General features: G+C 40.8%; 1 protein-coding gene across 5 annotated transcripts in view; it reads right to left on the reverse strand.

Moving 5' to 3' along the window:
- LOC117026872 (uncharacterized) overlaps nucleotides 1-22,269 on the reverse strand; it is a 61,600-nt gene that overhangs the window by 32,295 nt on the left and 7,036 nt on the right. For 3 of the 5 annotated variants that reach the window (XR_004423846.1, XM_033114056.1, XM_033114055.1), the window contains one exon: nucleotides 21,073-21,164. Coding sequence is in view for 2 of the 5 variants with exons in the window: in XM_033114056.1 (XP_032969947.1) it covers nucleotides 21,073-21,164 (92 nt within the window). In the remaining 3 variants the exon portion in view is untranslated. Of the gene's footprint in view, nucleotides 1-14,090; nucleotides 17,361-21,072; nucleotides 21,165-22,269 lie in introns of those variants that run through there. The other 2 variants (XR_004423845.1, XR_004423844.1) reach the window with 1 other exon arrangement.

Here is a 22,269-nt window from a genome sequence, read left to right on the forward strand (position 1 = left end):
CTGCACTGAAGGAGCTCACATTTTGGTGGAACTGAAGGAAAAATCATGCAAGACAAGAAAATATGACAATTACTGGGATAAAAGGGCCCACAGGAGGTGAAGGGGCACTCAGGACTTGGGAGTTTGGGGTGGGGAGGGTATGCAAAGATTATGTCTTACTGCTCCTATTCCTGTCACGGATCCACGAAATCAAGACAGGAGGATTCATCATGCAAAATGAGGATGTGTGCCAGGCAGGATGGGCTGCTCAGACACTGAGAGGCACAAGAACACACAGACTGTCTGTGCACCTAAGGCCTGGCTTCAGCACAGGGTCAGCGGCAGCCAGCAGTTCTCATCACCAAGGCGAGCAGGACCCCTGCCAAGTAGAACAAGCTATTTACAGTGTTCGTGGGGGATGGGATCATCCCAGGTGGGTGATCCTCTCGTTTCCCCAGTCAGAACCTGACCTAAAAGAAGGTCCTGTTTTGAAAAGTTAAAAAGGGAAGAAACTGTTAGATTAAATACACAAAGATGTGGTTTAGCTCCTCTTTGCATCTCAAATGTGGAGTCTGAGCAAGGAGCCAGAACGTGTAAGCTTTCAATGATTTGTTTGTTTTATATACTGTATCACAGCCCAGAACCCTGGATGTGCCTAGTGACTGACCTTTGTTCCTACCTGATGGCCATTTTGTAATCTTATCACGAGAAACCCAGCAGCTGTCATCTGAGTCTATTCGTTCCTGCCCACAGACATTTCACAGGAACCAGGGGCCGTGTTTCTAGCTCTGTACTGAACTCTGCTGTCTCCTTTCAGAAACACAAGGAAACATTTGTGTATGTATATTTTTCTTCCATGTTCCTATTCAACCTTCCTAGTTGATTTGTCCTAGTTATGACAAATAAGGCTCTTTTATTGAAAAAATAATAGCACACATACACACACAGAAGTTTCCTTTCCAGTGGCACATAACCAAAAAGCTACTTAGATGAGACTGAATTCATGTTAAATCCGGTGACTTGGAAATCACTAGTGTTTGTGTACAACATTGTAGTTAGCCAAAGGTGTTTTCGGCCACTGAATGTTGTTGCTCATAACCTCCTGTGAAACAGCTGTCCTCAGTGGGGGTCCATCAAGCCCCCTTTCACATCCAGAGTCCCTTTCTGAGAACGTTAACTGCATGGGGTCTTATCTTTTATTATGTTTACAGTTTTTTTTCTTTATTCGTTTCAGGTGTACAAAGCAACATAACAGACATTTACACCCCTCCCGAAGTGATAACCGCCCCGCAATCTACTACCCCTCTAACATCGTATAAAGCTGTTACAATACCATTGACTGTCCTCCCTGTGCTATAATTTACATCCTATAAGTATATGATTATAGTTGACATGCAATATTATTTTACTTCAGCTTCAGGTGTACAGTGCAGTGGTCAGGCATCTACACAGCCTGTGACGTGATCCCCCTGATAAGTCCAGTGCCCCTCTGGCACCCTACACAATCTTTGCAACATCCGGGACTCCTCATTTTTCACTATGTAGAGTAAAACAAATTCTGCCCTTCATCCACCAAGGACTAAGTCAGGGACCAGTAGGACTCTCTGCTTTTAGCCCTGTTATCTGCTGTGTGGTCATCGGTCTCACCCTGAATGCCCCAGTGACATGGGCATCACCTCTCAAGGCAACCTCCATCTTTGCTTGGTTCTGACCGATGGCCAGGCAGAGTTTATAGATTCCCCTAGAGGCGCGTCAACAAGAGGGCCGTGAGAGAGAACAACACTGTTGTAGGCCCATTACAGGGCTTCTGCATTGGAAATAGCCAACCAACCCCTCAGATCCTTTCTCCTGGATAATTGAATGAATGATGGGGGCCACAGGAAAGGTGGGTCGCTGAATCGAATGCCTTTCCCCTATAAATAATGTGCAAAGCCTGCTTCTCATCCCAGTTCTTGCAGTGCTGCGGCTTGAAGTTATTCTGTGGCTAAAGACGACATTGTCTTCCACCTCTAATAAGCCTCCGTTAATGAACGGAGCACGGAGGCTTCTACTCCTTGAAACTTTAAAAAGTCAGACTAACATTAAGGTCTAACTAGTACGCTCATTCTAACCGTGAGGACATGGAGTCTCAGAAAGATGAAGCAATCCACAGGTTCTCCCGGCTAGGAAGTGGCACAGCCAGCCTCTGAAACCCTGGCTATAGATTCCGGTTAATTCAAAATAAAACTGAAACCTAAGTGAAATTTTTAAAAATTAAAACTAGATAATAAATTAAAGAAATTTTAATATATGGACTTCAGATAATAAACAAAAATTTATCGGTTGACTTAGATGAATCTCCAGGGAATTATGCTGAGCAGGAAAAAGGCAATTCCAAAAGGGAACATACTATAGGATTCTATTACTATAACGTTATTGAAATAACATTTTAGAAAGGGAGGCTAGATTAGCGGTTGCCGGGGGGTAGAGCTGGGACAGGGCTGGTGGTGGGGTGGTCAGCAGGCTTTACCTCTGAGCTGGGTCACGTGGAAATTGCTGCTTCTGACCATTGGCCAGGGGCAGAGAAGCGTTCCTTTATACTTTAGATCAGACGGTCTTCGCCGAGCCAACCCACAGGAAAGCCTTGGCTTCCAGAGCACTTTCTCAGCTTATTGTCCACCCTAAAGAACTTAAGTGAAGTTGTACGTTTTTTCAAATGGTTCGTGTGACATTAGGATTACGACACAGGGACTTGCCTGGGGAAAAGAACATTTATGGCAGTTTGGCGCTATAGATAGTCAATTGGACTCTCATTTGACAGCAAAGATTGATGACAACCTGCAAACCAGTGCATCTGTTTTAGGGAAAGTCAGAGCGACCAGATGGCTTGGGAAGTGGAGCCTGGGAAAAAAAAATAGAGCAGTTCCAGCTTGGTCTAGCTTAGCTCCTTCTGAGCTGGTGAGAAAGGTTCACAGCCAACAGGCCAATGGCAAGGGCAGAGATGTACAAGAAGTTTGGCGTACGGCGCAAGAGAGGAGTGAAGGGAAAACGGACAACAGAGCACAAGTGCAAGATGCACAGCTCAAATGGGCTGTGTCCGGATTCTGTCCCTTAGAGATAGTGAGACTCTGAGCAAGTCTTTTAGTCTCTTTGAGCTTCTGATTCCCGTTTGTAAAATAGGGCAGTGAGCCCTTGCCTAGGAAGGAACAAATGGAATAATGTAAGTAAAAACTATGTTGTGAACACTTGCATCCTATGCAAATGCAAAGACTAGTAATGTGATTTGACAAGATTCCTACTAGGGGTCCCTAAATAATTCCTGTAGCTGTGATTTGGCAAGTAAGTTAATTCAGTCTCACGGCAAACGGGCCGTGGCCCTCAGAGGAGCATCGCTGCATGGCCAAGTGCTGCACCTGCATGAACTCATGGATGGGGTCACACAATTAGAGGGGAAGGGAGCACGACGGGCGTACCTGAGTTGAGCTCTAACTTGTGCTACCTGTGTGCGCTGTTTCCATGGCTGATCCTTGGTCCGAAGCTATAGATACAGGAAGCGTTTAATAACGAATAAATGATCATCTAATTTGGTGAGGGTTCTTGCAGCCTTTTCCATTTAGGTAATTTGGTTAAGTAACTACGTTTGGGTACGTTGGGTAGAAGAGAGACTACCACAGTGGATGCCAGTCTAGCCAGATACCCTCTGAAAGGGAGGCAGTTAGAGTTGAAAACCTTCCAGAGAAGTGGCACGGTGTGGCAGAAAGCATGTTGCTTCTGGACTAGCTGTGTGAGTAACCTAGCTTTATCCTCTCTGAGCCACGGATTCCTCACCTGTAAAATGCTAAGAACAACCGTGCTCTCCTCCCAGCACTGTCCTGAGGACTAAATGAGATAAGCAGATGTGAAACAGACGACACAGATGACGGCACAATAATTTGGATCCTTTCTCTTTGCCTTCTTCGAAGGACAGGAAGATGATATCAGAACTCCTTTAAAATACCTTCCTGTGCGTGTTTGTCGAAGAGAATGAAAATAAGAGCCTTGGAGAGCTAGCTTACCCTCTTTGCAACTCCTAGAAATGTTATCTTATCAAGCTTGGGATTTAGAGTCAGACAAACACATATTTATATCCATGCTCCACCAATTACAAGCTATGATTTTAAGCATGTTAATCTCTCCTATCTTGGTGTCAAGTGCAAAATAGTTTAATAATATCTACAAACAGGGTTGCTTAAAGCATTAAATAAGTAGTATATGTAAAGTGTCCAGGACAGTGTCTTACACGTAGTCTGAACGCAGTAAGCGGTTGTTCTTGCAACTGTCCTGTGTGTGGAGGAATGTAGAGAAACGGAGGACAGCGCCCACAGACATCACTATTGTTTTTCACAATCATCAGTAATCCTTGGTGCCATCTGTGCAGCACTATCTTCCCACTATAGTTCAGAGACAGTTTACACTAACGGACTCCAGCGGCGTGGATGAGCCAATAGGGTGGTGTGATTGCCAGAAACAATGGATGTAATCCCAGGACCACACCTGGGCTACTGGATGACAGTTAAATTGGACATGAACAAGCTGGACAGCATGCCACCAAATGGAGCCAGCAGGATGGGAAAATGGCTGGAAAGACGCCACACGAGGAATGTTTGAGGGACTAGGACAAGAGAAACCCAAGAATGAGTACAAATAAAGCAATATTTGAAGACCTGATATGTGAAAGGATGATTTCATTTATTCTATAATTTCCTAGAGGGCAGAACTCAGACTAATGAATAGAAATTACCTGGGGATAAATTTCAGCTCAGTACAAAGGATTTTCTGACAATGCAGCCATTCAAGGACAACTGTCTGTCAGTGGAACAGGCTATCCAGTGAGGGAGAAGCTGAGTCCCAGAATCTGGCACTGGGCTGGGGGTTTGGGAAGAGAGGCTGGGGTACCATCTCCCAGGTCCTTCACAGCTCTGAAATTCTATCTCCTGAGAGGCCCACAACTGCTCCAACAGTAGCAGTCGTGTGTTAGTGAAACTTTTCCTTCACTGTGTTGTCGTGGGAGCACACGACAGAAGAGAAAGGTATCTTTTTACTGTACTACTAGCTATAGTTACTACTGGAGATGAGAGGTCCAATATATGTATTCAACAAATACGTACTGCTTATCCACTCTCAGGAGGGTACCCGAAGTGCCAAACCAACCTTTTTTGTGTTAAAATTTTCATTCCAACAATATAGTGGAGAAAGGAAGCTATTATTCCCACTAACATCTAAAAACTGATTTTGAAAAATAAAAAAATAAAAACTGCTTCCAATTCAAATACATTATTTAGTATCACAAACCTCAGTTTCCTTATCTATAAAATGGGGATGACAGTGATAATTACCTATGAGGGCTGTTCATTCATTTAACAAATATTTGAGCATCTATTATGTTACCAGGCGTGGTTCTACTTGCTGGGGGCTTTATATCATTGAGCTAAAAAGACACACAGCCCTCATGGAGCTTACATTCCAGTAGGGGAGAGGTAGCAATAAAAACAGTTTAAGTAAAGTGAAGTGTTAGTGTGAACATAGTAAGTAAAAGTGCTATGAGAAAATAAGACAGGAAAGGGGATGGGGGAGGTGGTTTCTGTGGAAAGATTAAATATGATAATACAGGTAAAAGTTATGGCATGGGCAAGTTCAGTAAACAGTCTTCAATCAACGTGAGCTCTTATTACCATGAGAACTGAGCTCACAGGATCTATAGTTAAATGCATCATCATGCTCCTTACTTATTTAATAAGTGATGTGTATTCAAAGTCAAACCAAAAGGAAGTGGATCCTGATACTGTTTTCAGATGGAAAGAATAAAGGAAAATGTCATGACTTTGGGTTTCTGGCATTGACTCATTTTGTGCAAAGATGATAAGAATTTGTAGGAAATTTACAAACACAGAAACCGGGGCTTGAACTGAATTACATCAGGTGAGTGACCTAACTTTTCTAAGCCTTAGTTTTTCTCCCATTTGACCAGGGCTGTTTTGACACTTAGTAATAACATATGTAAAATACTGGGCATATAGCAGGTACAGTTAGCTTACGCTATGATTCTTGTCTAAACAAACTTATCTGAATTTTCAGTGTGTTCAGAATGAAAAAACAAGGCAGTATTCCTCAGGAGGGAACATTCCACAATCATGTGTTGCTAGGAGTTGGACTAAGGTCACTTGTTATGAGAACAAACCAGGAAAACATAAGGAAGCGTTCAACTGATTAAATGCGCAGTGCTCAGTCCAGTGCTCAGCCTTGCTAGCTCCTTGGCTGCAGTCATCGGAATTCCAGAAGATGCAAACAAAGACACACTGATTCACTCAAAACAGTTCTTCGTACAAATCTGAGGATGTAGCCAACAAGCAGTCCAGAAGGATTTATGAAGTGTGCTTCTCCCCACAGAGCCTGAGTCAAGGAGAGACACAGGCTCCCTTTAATCAGCCCTGTCTTCCCAGAGACCTCTGCAGCATCGTCCCTCTGCTTCTTAACACACTGATTGAGAGTCTTGGGGAATGAGAATTTAATTGGTGCTGTGCTGGACTTTTCCTTGTGGGGACTTTACAAGGAAAGAGCTCTTTCTGCGTTCCCAGAAGGGGGAAAGCAAAACACGTCCCATGAGTCCCTCTTCTGAAGTAAACGAAAGCTTTGGGCTATTATTGGTGTTAGCGCCTTTTCCACTAGCCCTCCCCAAGACAAGGGCAGCTATTTTTAGAATTGGAAGTCCCTCCCCTCGCCCGCGAGCACAGTAACTCCTACTCTGCTGTTAGGGGGCTTGCGTCCAGTAATCTGTCCCTTTCAGGGATAGCTGAGACCACCTGGCCCTACAAGGAGTAAAGAAGCATCAAGGGATAAGGGGTCGGCTTTGCCGGGTCTAAGTCAGTGCTCTGCAAACTATCTGTGGTGAAGGACCAGTTTGTTCTGATCGCCAATCCATCATGCACTGATCCTTTTATAAAACACAAAAATTAATTGCTAGAAATTTTTTAAAGACATAAAATGGAAGCCAATGTTTTTATGACTAGATTCAACAGACAAATTTATTCTGACAAATTGCGATAAAAACTTTAAATGTTTACTCACAACTTCTGTATTCAAGCTAGCCACGGACTGCAGCACGGATCTAAGTCACTGTTTAGCCATGAACATTTACTTGAAACAAAACACAAAACCAACTTACCCCTTTCCCTATGAGATAAGAGGACGTATTTAGCGCAATGGTGGGCACAGTGCAATTACTCACTATATATTAGGCTAGTATTACTATTGCCATTCTCCCCCGGCTGGTGAAAAGAAGAGGAATCACGAGTTGGGAGACTGAGAGGTGGGTCCAGGTTCTACTTCCTACCAGCCTTAGACAAGTGTCTTCACTGTTTCTGGGCTTTAATTGCAAAATTTACAGTACCTGGTGAAATGATCTAGAATCTTAACATCTAGATCAGTGACGCATGAGCTACGCTGATACCAGAGTGAAAAATACATGTGTGCCCCAGTACACAGACTCACATACACTCAAGTAGGCGCCTGCCAAGTTCATGAAGCAGTAGTGTCCTTACCACATTCCAGGCCCTCGTTTTCTATCCTATTTTGTTGTTGTTGTTTTTAAATGATGGTCAAGACACATTTGATTTAGAACGCAGTTTCAGGGTCCCCATCCTTGATGGTATACTGATGGGACTAACAACGAGGAAGCAGTTTCCTGTCGCTCACTTACAACTGGATTTCTAGATAGGACTGACTTTATTAAAGGCATGTGCATCTGAAGGGTTTTGTTTTTGTTTCTAAGCCGGCTGGCTCTCCATTGGTATATTCTTAGCACATCTGTTGGTCACAAAGAAGAAAGGTCAAAGATGTGGGTGTCTTGGGCCTCACACCAATGGATGACAACCTAGAGGTATCACTGGGTAAAACTCTACCTCCCTCATGCAAGTTTCTTTCAGCCAACTCTGCCAGGAGGTGGGCTACAGGGACATTTCCTTCCTGGATTCTGCTGTCTTGCTCAACTGCCTTCTGCTTTCTGGAGAAGGGAGAGGGGACAGTAGACGGAGTCAGCAGTCCACCGTAAACATTAGGTATTCATACTGAGTTTGTATTTCCATTCCTTCACACCTTAGAAGCAGTGGGTGAGGGGACTTCCCCGGGAAGTAAATACTGACATGCAACCATCTATCTGAAGAGAGATTTTATAGCCCTTTTACCCTTTTAATGAATAACTGTAACTGTTTTGAATTTCAACTCAGTGAAGAAAAAAATATTGTATATCCAACAACTTCTACTTTTGCGTTCTAACCTCCTCTTTCCTCAAGTAGAACATCATCTCAATTGCCCTCTTACCAATGAAATGTTTCACTTTGATGGAGACTTGAATCTCATGTTCAATGCAAAGCTCTGCACCTCTCTCCAGGTGAAGTGAAGCTTGAGGCGCCGGGGGCTTGGGGTAGAGGAGTGACATGGTCTCCCTCCTACCCCCACGCCTCCCCTTCTCCCTGAGCTGATCCTCTAGGTTGTTTCATGACTATCACAGTGAATTTGAAAGACGGTTCTGCTGAAATTTTTCAAAAAAGCTCTGCAAGAAATGCTGGCTGGTCGCTTCACAAAGTCCCTTATGCAAACCATCCCACCTGGGTCCCCATCATATCCTGGCTCATTCCTGGGGCACATCTCTTAACTTTCTTGAGAGGCACTGCCAGGTCCACTCAGGGGTTGGGGAGAGGTGATCCCCTGTGGGCCCCAACCTGAAAGCTTAGGTCCCAAGACACCGTCTCTCGATTCGCTTGAGACCATGGTGGTCAAGAAACCGCTCATCCTTTACATCAAATGCAGCAGCTCTCTTCCCTCCTTCTTCCCTCTCCTTGTGTTGGCTTTGCAGGGACTGGGCACGGGGAGCTCTCTCTGGGATAGCGGCTCGCCAGCTTTCAGACAAAAGATCATCTCCAAGTGGAGTGCTCCCCTTCTCTGAGATTCCCCCAAAGATGACATCCCTCCATCTTTCAGCCCTCTTGTATGGGTGTGGAGGATGAGGGCAATTCAAGAGCTGGCTCTGCTGAAATGACCCCTTTTGAAAAAGCTCTGCAGGAACGTGAGGGCCACAGAGCCGCAGTTCCCTGACCATAGAAAACTGGGAATTTTAAACACCTCGTGTTTAGCTCTGGACGCTTCCAATCCATTCTTAGAAAACAGGGAAGACTTCACTCGGAATCTCACACCTCATTAGATTTCTACTGCAAGCTACGTGCCAGCCTGTGCCAGGCACTGTGAACCACGCAATGGATACAGTCATGGTCCCTGGCCTTACAGAGCTCACAATCGGAGACATTGAACATACACCCCAATCTACGTACTTCAACTGGGACAAGTGCTCTGAAGGAAAAGCACGGAGTGGCAGGTGACTGGACATAGTTGGGGGTGTCAGGGAAGGGGTGTAAGAAAGTAATACTTAACCAAAGACTGAAGGATAAGAGATGTCCTAGGCAGAAGGAAATGCACCTGAGATAGAAAGAAGGTTGATGCCCTGGACAAAGGTCAACTGGGTGTAAGAGACGGGACTTGGGAGGTAGGTGGGACTCAGATTGAACAGGACCTCCTGGGGCGTGGGAAGGGCAGCAGTCTTGATCCCAAGAGCAAGGAAAGCTGTCAGAGGGTATTAAAACAAAGTGGTGCCATGATCACATTTTCATTTTAAAAAGGTTATTCTAGCTGCACAGCCCAGAAGGCATCAGAAGGCGGCCAGAGTGGACGGGGCAAGGTAGTGTGGATTGCAACGTGTTAAGTTTTAAGGCACTTTTACACTGTTGGGTCTAATTCCTTTCCAAGGCCTTACCTGCTAATCAACACTTACGAACAAAGTTGGGTTAACCTATATTAACATACTAATTTTTTTTCTGGACTTATACCCTTGTTCTACCACGTACTGTACCAGCTCAGCTGGGTGGCTTGGGGACTGTGAGCCTGTGAGGGAGGTTCTTCAACCGTGAAATGTGGAGAACTATTCTTTGACGATTTGAATTAGGATGAAACGAGTGCCTGGGTACATGGGCACTCAACAGATACTGACTCACCTCAAGCAAATAATCCTGTCAATTGAAAAAAAGAAAGCGCATGAGAAAAAGGAAGGCCTCCTCTAGCTATCTGATCCAATTACTTCAACAAAATTCTACATATATAAATTATACAAAGGATTGCCCAAAATGCATTTACTAGAGTGGCAAACTTGTTCACATTAGAATAGTGATATTAGAATAATGTGAGACCTGATGGGTAAGTCAGGATTTTTTGAAATAGAAATCAGTGACTGATAATAAACGGGGAAGATTCATGTATAGACATAATACTATACATTACACTGGTAACTTTTTACTTAAAAGTTCATAATGCGGAGCCGGCCCGGTGGCTCAGGCGGTTAGAGCTCCATGCTCCTAACTCCGAAGACTGCTGGTTCGATTCCTACATGGGCCAGTGGCTCTCAAACAAAAGGTTGCCGGTTCAACTCCTCAAGTCCCGCAAAGGATGGTGGGCAGCGCCCCCTGCAACTAGCAACGGCAACTGGACCTGGAGCTGAGCTGCGCCCTCCACAACTAAGACTGAAAGGACAACAACTTGAAGCTGAATGGCACCCTCCACAACTAAGACTGAAAGTACGACAACTTGACTTGGAAAAAAGGCCTGGAAGTACACACTGTTCCCCAATAAAGTCCTGTTCTCCTTCCCCAATAAAATCTTTAAAAAAAAAAAAAATACCCTTTATAAAAAAAAAAAAAGTTCACAATGCCCTTCCCATAAAAAGAGGTCCATCTATATTCCTAATGACACTGCTTCCCAGAAATCTACTCCTTATCAATGTAACTGAGAATTTCTGCCTTCCCAGAGGAACTAAACCTGTATGCGACAAATACTGTATTCTAGAAAAGGGTCAACAAACGTACCACTGCTGTTCAATCAGATGCCCACAGGGACACTGAGTTGATCAAAGGTAGACATGGACAGGTAGTTACAGCCGTCCTTTCTGTGGAGCCAAGACGTGGCCTCAAGTCTTCTCAGCAAAATACTCTCGGCAGCTACCCCTATTTTGACCCTAAAATATTCCTGATCCAAAGATAATTCATTTTCAAAGTGGGAAGAAAAAACAAGCAACGAGAGTCCAAGTAATATGTCTGGAATCTCATTTACAAAGATAGTAATACAAAATGAAAACAAATTTCCCACTGACTAAATTGGAAACATTCTCTATGTTTTACCACTTTTTAACATCACTCTCCCATCTCTTCATAATTGCACGGAAAATAAAAGTAGAGTAATAGTCCAAATGCATATAGCAAGATATTATCGGCTCACTTTAATCCATTTTCAATTATGTGAATTGTTTTAACATGTATTATATTAGAGACATATATTACAACCCAAACCCTTTCAAACAATTTAAGGGACCCCGGCTGAGAATGTTCCAGGCACACATTCCTGTACTTGGCATTCTCTTCCAATAGCAATCCTCACAATGTTTCCGATCTGGAAGAAAAATACAAAGTGGCTTTTTGCTGCCTCCCTTACTCTTGCTCATCCTTCACGAGCAAGTCATGTAGTAAAAGATTAACTGGTAATAATGAGAATGAACTCCTAAGGATAGATCGTGTAAATATGAATGCAGAATTTTAAGGAAGCAATTTTTAGGGGGAAAAAAGTCCTCTGTGTATAGCACAGAAACACAAGCAGCTTGTTGTCTCAAAAAACAATTGATCTGGAAGAACTAAATCAGTTTAAGAATGGTATAGACAAATTTGTGGCACATTTATAATTGGCTGGTTATTCAGAGAAGCTAAAAATGTACTAGGCATAGTAAAATATTTGAAATTGTGGCAGGGACAAGAACTCACTGTCTGCTCCAACTTTGTGTGGCATGATCAAGGTATGGGGTCTGGCGGGGGCAGTTCCTACAACTAAAATCTGATTTCCAAAACATGATCCCAAGTTAAGAACTTTGTGACGAGCTAGGCAGGGTCCACAAATGAATGCTTTTTACCCATGGCTAATAAAACATGTGGGCTCTGAGAGTTTATTGCCGTCCAGTTCTAATCTGTTTTTAATGTCCTTATTTTCAAATTTAAACATAAAATAGAAAAATTTTTCATGATCAAGAGAAAGCTATAGAAAGCTCCCTTTTTTTAAACTTTTTTTTGTGTGTGTGTGTGTGTTTTTGCAGGACCCATCAGCTCCAAGTCAAGTAGTTGTTTCAATCTAGTTGTGGAGGGCGCAGCTCACAGTGGCCCATGTGGGGATCAAACCGGCAACCTTGCTAAGAGCACTGCTTTCTAACCAACTGAGCCAACCGGCGGCCCCTAGAAAGCTCTCTTTAATGAGGCTGATAAAATACTTGAGTTTCAAGCCTAATTAATTTTTAAAACTTGGTTTAAAATACTAATGCTATTGTTTCAGAATGTATTTCTACATTTTGAGGATAAGAAATATGCCACATTTGAATGTTGCTTTAGTCATCAAAATGACCACACACATATATACACATACATGTTTGTGTGTGTTTGTATGTATGCATATAAATGTATTTTTTCATCTTTACCACAACTCCAAGGAAGTGGAGTAGGGAGAGGTCCAGCATGTTGCCCAATTTCACCAGAAAAGGCATAGAGCCATCATTCGATTTCTTGTTGAGGCCTTCTTCTAAGTCTTTTAGTTCTTTCACTGTTATAGTTTTCTTTATATTTCACAAAATTTTAAGGCTATATTATGTCAGAAACCCTGGAAATACCTCAACAGTTTACAGACTGGAGAACATTAAATGCTAAGGATATGGGAATTACATTTTAAAAAAAATTTTAAATTAGTTTCAGGTGTACAAAACAACATAGACATTTACACCCCTCACAAAGTGATACTCCCCCCAATCTACTATTCCTCTGACATCATCTATAGCTGTTACAATACCATTGGCTATATTCTCTACGCTGTACTTTACATCCCATAACTGTGTGTGTATGTATGTGTGTGTGTGTGTATATATATATATATATATATATATAATATTTAATCATAGTTGACATTCAATACTATTCTACTTCAGCTTCAGGTATGTAGCGCAGTGGTCAGGCATCTACAGAATCTATGAAGTGGTCTCCCTGATAAGTCCAGCACCCATGTGGCACCCTTCATAATCTTTACATTATAGGTTATATTCCCCATACTGTATTTCACATCCCTGTGACTACCTATTTGTACTTCCTAATCCCTTCACCTTCTCTCCCATCCCCCACCCGCATACCATCTAGCAAGCATCAGTTTTTTCTCTATATCTGAGTCTACTTCTGTTTTGTTTACTCATTTATTCTGTTCTTCAGATTCCACATATAAGTGGGATCATAAGGTATTTATCTTTCTCAATCTGACTCATTTCACGTAGCATAATATTCTCTAAGAGTCCATCCATGTTGCTGCAAATGGTAAGATTTCATTCTTTTTTAAGGCAAAATAATACTCCATTGTATAAATATACCCCAGTTTCTTTATCCAACTGTCTATTGGTGGGCATTTTGGTTGTTTCTGTATCTTGGCTATTGTGAATAGCGCTGCAATAAACATAGGAGTGCACGTATTTTTTTGAATTAGTGTTTTGGATTTCTTTGGATAAATATATAGGAAGTAAATTCGCAGACATTACCCTTAGTAATATTTTTACTGATATATCCCCTTGGGCAAGGGAAGCAAAAGGAAAAATATCCACGTGAGACAACATCAAACTAAAAAATTTTTTCACAGCAAAAGAAACCATCAACAACAACAAAAAAGACATCCTACTGAATGGGAGAAGGTATTTGCCAATGACACATCTGATAAGGGTTTAATAGCCAAAATTTATAAAAAACTCATACAACTCAACAACGTACAACTCAAACAAAACAAACCCAATTAAAAAATGGGCGGAGGACATGAACAGGCATTTCTCTAAAGACATACAGATGACCAACAGACATATGAAAAGATGCTCAATGTCACTAATCGTTAGAGAAATGCAAATTAAAACCACAATCAGATATCACCTCACATCTGTCAGAATGGCTATCATCAATAAATCAATAAACAAGTGTTGGCGAGGATGTGGAGAAAAGGGAACCCTCATGCATCGTTGGTGGGATTGCAGATTGGTGCAGCCGCTATTGGTGCAGCTGATATGGAAGTTCCTCAAAAAATTAAAAACAGAACCAGCATATGACCCAGCAATTCCACTCCTGGGAAGTACATTTTAATTGCTCACTTGACACAGCAGTTATCTTCCATCCTGAAGCCTAAGAAAGTGAGCAATCAATCTTGTAGCTGGCTGTAATGATGCTATGACCCTGATGCTTTTTCTGTGGGAAAATAGACACAAAATGTACTATTATAACCATTTTTAAGTGTACAGTTCTGTGGCGTTAAGTACATTCCCATTGTTATGACTCCATCTCCAGAATTTTTCATCATCCTCAATCAATTTTGTACCCGTTGAACACGAACTTCCCATTTTCCCCTTCCTCCAGCCCCAGGAAACCACCATTCCATTTTCTGTCTCTATGAATTTGACTACTCTAGGTACCTCATGTAATTGGAGACACACAGTATTTGTCCTTTTGTGTCCAGCTTACTTCACTCTGCATATATCATCAAGGTTCATCCATGTTATAGCACATGTCAGTATTTTCTTCCTTTTTAAAGCTGAACAGTATTTCATTGTTAGGTATATACCTTTGTTTGTCCATTCATCTGACAGACATTTGGGTTGCTTCTTATTTTTTGGCTATTGTGAATAATACTGCTGTGAACACGGGTATATCATCTGTCTGAGTCCCTTCATTTGGGTATTAAACCAGAAATGGAATTGCTGGATCATGTGGTATTTCTATACTTAATTCCATCCTTCCCTTTCTCATACCTAAACCAAAGACCACAATGAGTACACCAACCAATACACTTTGTGTGTTTTAATCCTAGTGGAAAAACCCCATCCAATTTCTCTTGCATCGTTTCTCACTTAACCTGTTGGAACACCTTACATCTATGAACTGCCTGGAAGATGCCAAGGGCCTCCAGGCCTGTGCAAGCCTCCCGGCAATACTGCTGCAGACCCAGCCTCAGGCTTCCCTGTTGACAGGAAGTGGGGCCCAGTATAGCTCCATCTGTAGAAATACAGGGGTGATTCCAAAATACACCCAACACTCAGCTCTGCAACACCCAAGACTTGGGTGTGAATCCCGGGGTCAAGGTTGGGTAAGTATAAAACCTGAATTTTTATAGAACCAGTAACGGGAAAACAGGAAGATCAGGCAAGGTGGTGAAATCCTCAGCAACGCCAACGATTGCATAACACCTCAGTCCCTGAAGCACTTTTTTCCACCTGCTATACTACTAAAAATTAGGAGTATTTCAAGTTACTTGAGAATTCACCAATCCCAGAACTTTCCTTTCTTAGAAGTTCTTCCAGAGTTTCTGTCAGAAATTCCTTTTCTGTTCATGGGAGCAGAACACTCCAAGGAATTTCAGGGCTGGTAGTATAATACACAACTGAGCAGAGCCATCGCTCCCAATTATTAATCAAAAACACTGTCTCGCCTGCAGTGTAGAACAATTGTGAATACATGAGGACATGTGAAGGTACTGGGCCATAATGTGGTCAATGCTATATGCAAAACAACAATTCAGGACCAAGCAGGTGTGGCTCAAGGGGTTACTTCTTCAGGTGGAAAAGCGGAAAGGAGAGGTGAAAGAGAATTGTGTGAACCAGCAAAGGAACGACCAGGAATGCCTGAGGACAGTGAAGGGTGAAACTGAACCTCTCTGGACAGGGAGGCAAGGCTTTTGCCTATTCACCCACTTCCAGTTCCCTTTTTTTCTTACTCCGTTCCAGTGAAGGACATGAAAATACAAATGGCCCAAGTCTAAGACTGACTGGGCTGTGCTGACTAGTGGGTTCGGACTCTGTTCGTTCAGATCACAAATGTGGTTTTCCTTCACACTGGTTCTTCTCGCCCTGTAGTAGTAGGCAGGTCCAAGTAGAGTCTGACCCTAACAGGCTTTATTCTCTTTTTGCCCAAGCATATGGGTTACTGCTTTAGGTTCTTCACCAGCTAGCCATCCAGTTACAGACAGGAATGATACAGTTCCCAGATACAGACATGAGCCTAGGAAAAGGTAAGATGTCCCTGTTTAGGCATTGAGCCTAAACTCCATGACATTTCCTGAGCCTTGCAGCAGACTGTGATCTAACACATAATGAGGGTGTGTACTTTGCTTCTTGTCTGCTGCTGTTCCATGTGTACAGCTTCCTTAGGAGTCTTGAGGAAGGAGGGATGGAGGAAACTCTGGCTTCTCTAATAAGCCCACCCTAACAATACTCTCTAGAGTAGGATGCAGGTTGAAGATGAGTGCTTTACAAAATTTCCTAGTCTTTTATGTAAACCTTCTGTTGGCTTGGTATTTATAGCTTCATACCCCTAAAATTAATTTGTTCTGTCACTGCAGGGTGGTCTTTAATTAGTTGATAAAAATTATTTGCATCTGATTTTCATGTAAAGGTGACACCAACAGCAATAACATGGGCATTCAACAAATATTTTTAGAATTAGACTAGATTTCAAGTATTTATGTTCCTGAAAGAAACATGCCATGTCCCTCTCCATTCTTCAAACACAAAGACATAATTTTATTCATGCAATTATATCAATACTGTTCAACACGTAGAGCTTTTTTCTCCCCATTTAAGTTGAATTTCATTTTGACTATCTAATACTGTAAGTGCCAAGTTATTCTAATCAGGTTACCTCTTACACTTATAAAAATGGCAAATTTCTCTGAATACCACTCCTAAAATGCTAATTCACACTTAGTACTTATCTAATATCAGACTCTTGGAAGTTTCAAAGATCTTAATATATATCCACTTGGTACAAGTCTTCACACTGCTTTGCAAACAACGACCCAACTCCTCTTTATCCCCATGTTCAAAATAAGGCAAAGACAGATTGAATAACATGCTGTATGCCCTAGGGAAGGTACAATAAAGGAACAGCGTAAGAGAGTTTCTGGGTCCCCGCACCTGTTTCACACGCGTCTTTCTTCTTCTGTCTTCTTCCCTGGGCATGATGGGACTCCTCGGATAGAAGGCAAGATGGCTGCCATCCTTCAGTTATCACAGTACTGTACCTTTAGAATGGACAGCATCAGCACTGTGATAACTGAGCCAGGGCAGCCTGTCAGTCACTGTGTTGGCTGGTGGCATCTTTTCCAGGTGATTGCATGACTTCCTCCATAGGCTCCCCATGAAGTGGAAGACTAAAAGATTCCCTTCTGGTTCGAGATGTAGGGAAGAAGAAAAAGTGGGGGTCACAGCTCAGCAAGTGGTGATGCTGAAATATTAAGAGGCCCAGGTGAATTAGAACAGAATTGAAAAACAAACACGTGATTTATACATATTAATGAGGATGACAACCACACGGTTATGCAGTAAGCTTTCCAGCTATGTTTCAATGTATTTCTTCCACGCATAGATTTGCTGACTCAATCCCCCTGACCTCAATCATTCATGCAATATTTACTGAGAAACTACTATATTCGAAGACCTCCTCTAGATGCTCAGGAAATTAAGATTAAATAAGACACGGTCCCTGTTCTCAAAATGCTCCCGATCTAACATGGCAACAATTCTTCACATCTGCCTAATATTCCATAGTTGTCTATATGTTTTCTCGTTTGCTTTTCTACAAGAACCCTATGTGGTTGTCAATAAATTATTCATTAATTTTTCAAAAAAGCAATCTGGAAATAGGTTAGATATCATTAGCCCATTTTACAGATAGAAAATAAAAACCTAAGAGAGGTTTAGGTGATTTACCTGAGATTATACCTTAAGTTATGGTGAGATCAAATCCTGGGATCAAATCCATGTCTTATGACTGAGCCCAGTGCTTTCTCCCCTCTACCCCAACCTGTCCATTCAACTCCATCAACTGGATATTCAGTTTACAAACTTATACGAACAAAAAGATTTCTGAAAACATCTACTTTTGCTTAAGATTTTTAGTTTTCTCAATACCTCAGATCATGATGCAGAAACTAGGTGGAGGGTTATGTTTTAAGAAGAAATGCACATTACCAAAAAAATGACTTTTATTGTTCCTGCCTGAGTGCTAAGAATGTACTCAAATTGATGACACTGATGATGATTATATATTTAGCACACCTGCAGGGCGTTTTTTACTGTAGTTCATATCAATTCCACAGTTACGGTAGCATAACAATCGTTGACAACTTTTGGAACGCATTTAAAAAAAAAAATCAACATATACGTATCACTTGCTTTGAAATTATCTGTATCTTTGAGATGTACCCTGAAGTCATTTCAGAGATAACTCTTACTTTTAAAAAAAAGTAGAGAAAGATTCTGAAATTGTAATTCAGGCTTTAGAATACTAACTTATGAAAACCATGATTCACTCGATTTTATTCCATGTCAGTCGTAAGTTCTCAAGTTATTTCAATATGAGTGAAATTTGACAGATATTTGAAAAATAATTTTTTAATTAGGTATTTGTTCAGTTTCAAAGACTAATTATATGCAAATAAGATATTAGCACTGTACTTCAAATACGTCAGAAGATGAATCAATTCTTTAGATCAGAAGCCATAAAATAAGAGTACAATGACTAATTCAATTAATTTTATGCACTATGAAACTGACCTTATCTTCAAAAGGTAATATTCAATGAAATAATCTACCTACGCACAAATTACTATAACATTTTCTAAAGCAAAAATATCTAAAAGTTAAAGAGGTCATTGCCTAGGTCTTGGCCAACTGATGTAATACAAAGTTGAAACACGAGAGGGCAACGAAGATTTTTATTTTTTTTTTTAAGTTGGATCCCATAACCTAAGGTTCCTGGAAGTAGTTGCACATTTGCAACCAAATTATAAACATCTGTTAAATGAACAAAGATATTGGGATTATTTGAGAATACAATTTAAGATAGCTGACCCATCATCAAAAAGTGTAAATAGATTACCACTGAATATTTCCTGGCCACGAGTTCTGTCAGCTTTGGAAACGATGAATACTTACTCTGAGATACTGGAGGGGAGATACATATGGGAACAGATAACTCTGATATACTTACTAGTTACTAGACTATTCTTCACTAAAACTGAATGCTAGTGCAACTTAATGTCTAAAAATGAAATACACAAAGATGAACTTAATGTTTGTAATGAAATGTTTGTAATATAATACCAAGCTGAAATTCACTCTATTAGCCATGACCAAAAATCAGACAGCTAAACATTGATACAATAAAAATATTTCCTTAATTTTCTCTCATTTCCTTCTTTTCTACCTAAGTTGGGGGAGGAGGAGCCAAAAGACCAAGTCATGAAAAGCAAATTGTCATTATGCTGTGAAGTTATCTAAATCAATATGCTCAGAATAATTCTTAAGCAGCTTCAAGGAAGAAAAATATGGGTTTTCAGAAGTATGTTTTATAAATATTAATAAATGCTTCAAAAATGTAAGTTTTGTTTCTTCTTAGAAATTATTCTTTATAAATGTGCCTTTTAAAAAGCCAAATTTATCAGAAACATTTCCCATTCCATAGATTTTTCTTATAAAAATCAAATTGTTTTAATTTTAAAACGAACAACTGCAGGTGCTCATGCTACAGTGTGAAATTATATTGTGTAGTAAGAGAGGAGAAAAGAAATAGTGGTATAAAATGCTTTCCTCCAGTGATTAAACTGATTTTAAACTCAGTTCTTCTGTGATAAAAATGATACAGCTGAGAATAATTTCTTCATGATGCATGTACCAAATATTATTATCTAGAAAACTGAGTACTTCTGGCAAACTGGTAGCATAAAAAACTTGCTTTTGAATCCTGTGGAGTACAAATGCAGACACAGAAAACATGTCATGTCCCTCTTATATACAGACTAAAAATGAAAACACAAATTACTTTAAACCTTTAAGTTTCTGATTACATATTACGTAACTGAAGGTACTGATAAGCTGCTAGCAATGCAAAATACATGAAAATACTTTTAAACTAAAGTAGTTTAAATAGATTTTTAAATTAAATCCACTGGTCTTTTACTAAAATGTGACTTTGTTTTCCAATGTGAAAACCATAATCCAATTCAGTATTATAAAACATATTTGACCAAACTTTGACGTTGTAAGAATGTATTGTCAGTAAAAAATGCTCAAATGTCAACTACTGCTTAGTCAGAGGTACACAGAATGTATACTTGCATTTTATTGCAGTTTTGCTATATTAAGAGTGTTAAAAAACTAACTTGCGCCAAAGATTAGTAGTAAACCTGGATTGAGGGGGTTACAGACTTTTTTCTTCTTTTTTTTTTTTAAAGGAGAAAGAAATTGGCTAAAAAGGTGAAGGAAAAGCCAAGGACCACTGACTACCCTGTGCAAAGTCCACCCTGATTCTCACAAAGAAGCAGTAACAGAAACTATTTATAAAGGGGGTGTCACTGTTTTACCCACTGCAAGCACTGACCTCTAAGTAATCTCGTGCTGCATAACCCTTGCAGGTCCCTCTGGAGGAAAAGACCTATCACAGAAAGTATGTACACAATAATGTAGAGACAGAAAGAGGAATGAGCTTTCTTGCTCATGCTGACTGGGATTTTAGCCCAAAAGGGCTCCAGAAGACTAAAAATTTACAAATAAATGGACTGGCCCATAACTCTGTTATATGGGCCTTTCCTCCTTACACATGCACTCAGCATACATACTTTTAGTTCAACTGTCTACTCCACAGTTATTTTACTTTCTGCTTTTGCTCTAGATTCCATTTCTGCCCTAGATTTTAGATGTTATAATTTGCTCACCAATCTTATTCTGATTTCACTTCTATATTACATACCCTTTTAGAATAGCTAGTCAAAATGATCCACCCCTAGCTAACCATCTCTAAAAACCCTGACTGTCTCCAATTAATCTATAATTTTCTCATTACTGCAGCAGCGCCATTTAAAAATGCTGGGTCTTACACATTCTCAAATTCCCTTAATGGACAGCTAAAGGAGACGATACCAAAGTCTTGCACTGACCTCCAATTCTTGAGCTGTGGGCTGTTCCAGAAACACATCTACACCTCTCTTTTCTGCAGAGTCCACCGTTCTCAGAGCTTCTACTCCTACTTCTGTAAAATGAACATATTTCTACTTGTAACACATGCCACATCAGTGTTACACTCGTTATTAAGGGCTACATCTTATACCATAACTCAAGTTGGCAGGTCACCTCTTATTTCCTCAAATCAGTAGTACTGTTTGTTCCTAAAGTCAGAGACTGTTTTCTTCATGTCCCTTCACACTAGTCAGTCTTTCTCACCAAGTACAAGCTCAACAAACATTTGATTAATTGATGAACCTCTCTTCATTTCCCAGGGATTCTTTAAATAAGTTATCAACAAAAGTGTATGTTTAATTCCAGCCTTTGTCAGTATGGTCATAAGCAAGACACTTGACAGTCTGTCATGGATAAAATGAAGGGCTAGTACTAAATGGCCCTTAAGTCCCTTGGAGGGCTGTTACTGAATCACATTAGATAAAACCAAACCCCAAACACAGCATTCTCTCTCTTCAGGTCAGCATTAAACTTTTTTTGGAGGAAAGGGGTCAGCAAACCTACTCGGCTCAATTACCACCAGTGGAGCTATGAGGGAGTACGGGGGGGGGGGGGGGGAGAAAGTAAATGAAAGAGGAAGAGAAAGTAAACAAAGGTGAGTGGTGAGTGGAATCGTTAAGATGCCACCAGGTGTCACAATTGTTACTGTACTCTGAGATATTTTGGCATACCCAGGAGCCTTTTACAAAAGCAGCTATAACTAAATGTGTGGGTACCTAAATTTTCCGATGCGACCCCCTACTAGCCCTTCTAGTACCCTGCACGTGGTTACTGACCTTCCTGAGTAGGACACGCTTCCTGCATACAAATAGGCAAAGCCATCACTATTAGGTCTCATGTACTGTAACAGTAACTCTTGAGGTCCCCAAATCTCCACATGGAAGAAAGCAGGGGAAAGTAGACGGTGGACAAACATGAAATAACTGTATTTCATGCAGTACCTCTTTTGGAAATTAATCCGTGGACCAAAAGGAGTGATGTTACAGGCCAGCACTGTCCAAGAGAGGTGAAATACAAGCCATATTATGTAAATATCCTAGCAGCCATAGTTAAAAACAAATAAACAGGTGAAATTAACTTGAACAATATATTTAGTTTAACTCAATATATCCAAAGTA

This window comes from Rhinolophus ferrumequinum, chromosome 9 (assembly GCF_004115265.2).
Source record: "Rhinolophus ferrumequinum isolate MPI-CBG mRhiFer1 chromosome 9, mRhiFer1_v1.p, whole genome shotgun sequence".
NCBI classification, from domain to species: Eukaryota; Metazoa; Chordata; class Mammalia; order Chiroptera; family Rhinolophidae; genus Rhinolophus; species Rhinolophus ferrumequinum.